A 6779-nucleotide genomic window follows, 5' to 3' on the forward strand; every position below is an offset into this window, starting at 1 on the left:
TCATCTCCATGGTGTTCTATTTTTAGATTCCAATTTTTCCAATGCCATTTTGGAGGGTTTGGGCCCAATAACAAACCCCATTTCCAATTAAAATTATTCCATATTGGAGCCAAATTTCTAACCTTAGCAATTTACTCCCAAAACTTCCTTTCCAATTCACCATTTTCTTTCCAAAATGAGGCAAAAATGCTCCAATCCCAAATCAGTCAAAATAAAGGCATTGTCTATTTCCCTTAATTACCAACAGCAACTTCATTAAAGCCCTGTGTCAAACAGAATAGCTTCTTTATTGCTTCAGTTGATGTAAACTGCATTATGGGTTATTAATTCAACTTCAAATACTTGTTGGTTTTTTTATCATACCCAATATAAACTACTTAATGATTACAGTTCTATCATTTTAAATAATATAATAGTAGTGTTAACTGTTTTGAGACATTTCAAATAAGGTGCAATGATCTCAGTAATTTTGAGGTATAAAGATTTAGAATCTATTAATAATCTGGATTTTCATCACAAGCAAAAGCAAATTAATATTATTCTAAAGGTGTGCATATATCAAGTACAAATTCCCAAGTATTTTGCAGTGATCATCCTCTAATTCCTTTTCAGATATATCAATACATCATATTGGTTAAGAAACCAGTACGTAAGCCAATCTGGTTTCACAAAATGAGAATTAATCATTAGGCATTTTTACTTGGCTGATAATTTGCATCATGAACTTAACTGTGGCAACTCACAGTAACAAAAAAAACATGGAATTACTTCTCCCCTGTGATGGTGTTGTCAAAGTTTGATGGCATAACCATAATGATGACAAAAAGACTTCCCATCCTATCACTTAACATATGTATGAATTTAGAAGTTTCACTTAAATAAACTTCACTTCAATAAAGTGAATGGATATTAATCATAGGAGATTATGATATACAATTAAACTGAGGTCATAAAGTGCTCTATTATTCAACAACGATATTAGTGCACACCCTATTATCTTTTTAAATATCAAGAGTTGGAAGTTCCATATTTTGATATTAGAATATTTAGTTGATTTTTTTTTTTTTTTTTGTTCCCTATCTGAATCTTTTATTTTGTTTTGAAACAAAAAGAAAGCATATTACAGCCAGTTAAGTGAAGATTTCCAAAGGTAAATAGAAATCACACAGTTCACAGAATATTGTCTCCAAAATACATGAAGTACATAAACAGTAATACTAAATCATTTGCTTTATAAGCTCATTGAAAAAATAAGTTTTGTTTATACAAAAACAAACAGCATTTTCACTGATGCTTTTCAATTGATAGATAAATTAAACAAAACATTGACTCAATCTCCACAAACAAAATGTTCTGGATAATCACCTACATCAATACTGTTACAAGTCATCAAATGATTAGATATCACTCATCAAAACTACGGGATCAACCTGTCCACCCAGAGAGACAAAGTCATTAACCCGGAATTGGACCAGGATGTCCAGCAATCAATTGATTTGATGAGGTCTACCAATCAATGGATTGGTCCACTGCCCATAAGGGGGATGTCAGCATTAATTGAGCTATGAACTTGTTCAAATATTGTAATGCAGTTAATCATCTTGTGCATCAATTGTATGTTTTTTTATCAGTTTCTGATGATAATACAATGACTTCAGGTGACTAGTTTTGTTTTAGTGATACAAACAAACTTTGATGGACATCTGCTATAAGTAGCAGCTGTCTAAAGCAAATGAGTTTGCTTCAAGTTTTAGAGCAGCATAAGAAAATGCATTTTAGCCAAGATTGTTTCAACAAAAAAGATCAAACATTTGTTGAAACATCAGTAGTAGAGACAGAACAAAACTTTTGAAATACATATCGTCACTATATCCTTCAGATACAACAGAAGTTACCAGCAACCCATCTTGGAGATATATTTTCTTATACATTCTTATAAATTTTACTATCGAATATTGATTTCAAAATTTTCAATTCCAGTCTGAGATAATGAGAATTCCAAGTGATTCCAAACAAAGCATATCAATCAAATGTTTGAATTATGGGGACTCGGAGTAATGTAATTGTTATCTATAAGCAAATTAGTGATCATGATGCTTTTGACAAACAAAAATGCTTGTGAGCTGAAAATCAGGGTCTTTTTTCCTCATTTTGAAAAAAAAATGGTTGAATTGGGAGAAAAATGTGCAGGGGGAATCTTAATTTTTGGGAATTTGGCTTCAATATGAAATTCTTTCAATTGGAAATGAGGCCTGGCATTACCAGCCCTAAATAGCCCTGGGAATTATACAGATCATGACCTTTTCTAGAAATACATGGGATATACGTGTATCATACCTTTTATCATTCTGTACACAAACACAGAAATGAATGTTGTAACCGGTGTATGGATGACAAGTAAAACTGGGTGATGTATATTAATTAAGATGTTAGTGCTGGATTGTTTCTGTTCAATAAACCTTTTTATACTGTTCAGTTGGAAGTTATTAATATTTAACTAAATTTTCACTTAGTTTAAACCTACAAGCTAATTACTTGTTATTGGTTATCAGTTCCTCGTTTCTTGCCCTTTGATTTATTGACTGCTATGTACAAGTTAATGGTAACAAGATACACATTATATACATATAAGATGAAATTGATTTGATAAATTTCTATAAATAGAAATGGTGACCTCAACCAACTCGTTATCATTATATACCTTATAATGCGAAACATCTCTGGTGATATTGTATATCTATGTAAAGTACTGTTTTGGCCGTGAGTGAGGGTGTTTTTGTTTTGTGCGTGAGTGTTATGTATGTGTTACTAGATGTTTTCTACATGATTATGTACTACAGTACGTGTGTGTGCGAGAGATCACTCTCCAATTAACGGTATGCATAATTGTATAATCATTTATATAATTGTATACCTATGGGCCGTAAGGCCCTTGGAATAAAATATGAATTGAAATCTTGGCACACAGAAACTCTCATGTTCCTTTGAGATACTGTCATAGTTCACCTCTACCACAATAAAATTGCAGATGTACACATCCATACAACAATTTTATAAGGAATGTTGATGTTCATAACTACTTTTATTTTACTTCAAAACTGACATTACCAAAACATTAAAAAAGAAAAAAAAAGATTGGAAAGTAACATCTGTACATATGTCTGGGAAGACTGAATCTTCAAACTTTGGAAAATAGAAGGATGAGAGGAGACATGATAAACACTTTTTAAGTTATGAACAATATATATGATAAGAAAGCTACTGAAAATTTATTTGAGATGTGTACCACAACCACAACAAGAGGGCATTCTCAAAAACTGAATAAAAAGCATTCACGATTAGACATTGGAAAACATTTCTTTAGTCAATAAACTGTAAATTTGTGGAACAGCTTGCCTCAGCATGTTAAAAATGCTACTAAAGTCAGACAATTAGAAATTTTATTTGATGAACATATCAAATTAATCAAATATGTTAGCATTTAATGAATTCACAAATAGCACCAGAAGAAATATTAACACCATTTTTTCATCAATTGTTAAATATTGATATAGACAAAGAGGTTAGCAAGCCTGCATCCATCATTTATCGTAATAAATCATAATAAATCAAAAGCACCTAAAAAACAATTGTCTATAAGTGTCAGTCACCTAAGAAGTACCAGTATAATGATGTTGTGAGTTTGATGGGCCCAAAGGAATTAAAGGAATTCAAGATTTCACAGAAATTAATTTTTTTTTGGTAATTAAGTGATCTGCCTGAACTTTGAATTCCAGACCTCACAAGTTACTTAAAGCATCACAGGGTCAACTAAAACATGTCCAATCCAGCCTCTGAAATAGACTTATAAATGTAGGTACAGGCATTGTTCAGATTAGACCCAGCAAGGTCAAATTTGGAATAACTTATAGGTATGTAGTGTGTGTCAATCTCTGGAATCAAAACATCAATGTAAACCATTATCTGTAATTGCTGACAATAAAAGCTTGGTTGATGTATAGACTGTAGTTTTAAACTTTAAATTTCAAAACCGATCTTGATCATTATTCACCATACAGTGATGGAAAAGACAGTCAATCAAGCATGAAATCAAAGTCAGATCCATTCTGCAGACAAGCATGATTATCAGTCTGAATAACTTTCACTAATGTAGAACTTACATGCAATCAATGAATCTATCAAACAATTTCTAAATACTTGATCTTCATTATTTCTCGAATGCCAATATGGATGGTGATACCAAGGACATTGTTTTTCTGAATCTAACCTACAGTGTACGAACTCTGGTATCTTTTTTTATTCATTCTTACCAATGGCTTTAGTTTTAAGATAATATATCTAATTGCAATTTAGCTTTATACATGTCTGCTGTGTGTAAAAAGAATACAATAATGATCAAAGTAAAAAACATTGGTGACATTTTAATACTTTTGCAGTTTAAACTACAACCTCAAGAACCCTTCCCCATCATCACCATCTCCCCATCCCTCCCTCCCTTCACTTTTTATTTTTGAATCCTGCTTTCTCTCCCAAAATACTTTCTATGTATCTTACAAAACTGCTTCATTTGAACAGAAGACTTCTAGCCTCGATAGCATGTTTATAACACGCATTCTTGTGAACCAGAGGAACTGTTGCAGGGATCACATGATGAAATATTTATCAAACCTTGCTTGCTTGGTTTATATATACATGTACAGCTGACAAAAACACACACACACATTGAACATCCAAAGACTGGAGAATTAAATATGTATAGCGCTCCATCAGTTGATCATGATTCAGGTGAAAAGTAGATGATGTACTTGCGTATATCTTGTGTAAGCCAGCAATGGGGCCAAGTGTATGTACACAAACACAACACGTGACAGGAAACTCCTATGTGTATTGTAACAACCCGTCTGTATGGAAACGTGTGCAATTGTGAAATAACACTATGTCAGATCATTCGGCACAGTGATCGTGGAGATGTTTACATTGTCTGCTGTTTTCGTGAACGACTTACCGTGAAGTGCAAATAAATGAAGGGGTAATGAATGGGGGACGTTTCGTCCCGCAAACGTAGGACCTTCCTCTGGTGAGCTAGAATCGGAGTCGGGAGAGCCAGCTCCCCGTGTATTACCGTTAGTACTAGGTATTGTCATTGTCCCTGGGCCCGGGCCAAAGCTCCCCAGGCTCCGGGCCCTCAAACGTGCACTTGCAGAAGAGGTTGCACCTAACGTCATTTCTGCACCTGTGCCACTCGTGCCTGGTGCACTTCCCGAGAAAGTCCGCACGCGAGGCGCGCTCGTGCTCTGTTTCCCACCCATTGTCACAACTAAGGAATCTTTATAAGTTTATCCTTAGGTCTCCATATTGATCTTGTCCGGTTCTCCATGTATTAAGTAAGAAGCCACCCCTGCTTGAAGGTTTACGCATTGTGAACATTGCCCTCCGCCATGTTAGGCTTCCTTGTTTTGCGTCATGGCACCAACACAAATCGTGACGTATTCATCATGTGATTATCACAATAACATTAACAGGCCAAACTAAGCAATAAACAATACAAATAATTTGATAACGTATATTGTATAGTAAAAAGTAGTTGCGGTTCATAATAGCCCAATTAGCATGCTATTTTGTAAAGAGTGTTTTTACTATTTTCAGGGTCAAATACGTCCCTGCTATTTTCCTTTCCAGTTTCTCCTAGTGCTATAACGATATGCAATATTTGCATACGTGCTGAAAGTACATGATTGGCTTTAGTGTCGGGAGTATTTTCTTCTTGAATCTTTGATATTCTTTTTAATCGTGTCGTATACTTTAATAATGTCGTACTTGTCGTACTTTAATCATGTCGTACTTTAATCATGTCGTACTTTAAGCATGTTGTACTTTAATCATGTCGTACTTGTCGTACTTTAATCATGTCGTACTTTAAGCATGTTGTACTTTAATCATGTCGTACTTGTCGTACTTAAATCATGTCGTACTTTAAGCATGTCGTAATTTAATCATGTTGTACTTCAATCATGTCGTACTTGTCGTACTTCAATCATGTCGTACTTGACGTACTTTAATCATGTCGTACTTGTCGTACTTTAATCATGTCGTACTTTCAGCATGTCGTACTTTAAGCATGTCGTACTTGTCGTACTTTAATCATGTCGTACTTTAAGCATGTCGTACTTTAATCATGTCGTACTTGTCGTACTTTAATCATGTCGTACTTTAAGCATGTTGTACTTTAATCATGTCGTACTTTAAGCATGTCATACTTTAATCATGTTGTACTTTAATCATGTCGTACTTGTCGTACTTTAATCATGTCGTACTTTAAGCATGTCGTACTTTAATCATGTCGTACTTTAAGCATGTCGTACTTTAATCATGTCGTACTTTAAGCATGTCGTACTTTAAGCATGTTGTACTTTAATCATGTCGTACTTGTCGTACTTTAATCATGTCGTACTTGTCGTACTTTAAGCATGTCGTACTTTAATCATGTCGTACTTGTCGTGCTTTAATTATGTCGTACTTGTCGTATTTTAAGCATGTCGTACTTTAATCATGTCGTGCTACAGTCTTAGCATTTCAATTCCATTAGTTTTTCTAGTCTCCAATATTTCCATTGTACAACAAAATATGGGTATTGATTTTACAGTTTATTTTTTTTAACAAATAAACAAAATAGGTTCACCTGTTGAACAACATAGAATAAATCATAAGAGTAACAGCAATAGCGTTGTAACGATAAGACAAGAAGCGTTTTGCATTCTCACTGGTGACTGGACATTAAC

The 6779-nt window shown here is 33.9% G+C and overlaps 1 protein-coding gene across 1 annotated transcript in view; it reads right to left on the reverse strand.

Annotated features, from left to right (window-relative positions):
* LOC132548672 (E3 ubiquitin-protein ligase ZNRF2-like) overlaps positions 1-5447 on the reverse strand; it is a 44201-nt gene extending 38754 nt beyond the window's left edge. Inside the window, exon 1 of the mRNA XM_060212551.1 lies at positions 5006-5447. Coding sequence (XP_060068534.1) covers positions 5006-5309 — 304 coding nt within the window. The 5' untranslated portion in view covers positions 5310-5447. The remainder of the gene's footprint in view (positions 1-5005) is intronic.
* Between the last annotated feature and the right edge of the window lie 1332 nt (positions 5448-6779).

The sequence above is a fragment of the Ylistrum balloti genome, unplaced genomic scaffold (assembly GCF_031769215.1).
Source record: "Ylistrum balloti isolate Yb309-2 unplaced genomic scaffold, AGI_CSIRO_Ybal_v1 Utg370024, whole genome shotgun sequence".
In the NCBI taxonomy this organism is placed as follows: domain Eukaryota; kingdom Metazoa; phylum Mollusca; class Bivalvia; order Pectinida; family Pectinidae; genus Ylistrum; species Ylistrum balloti.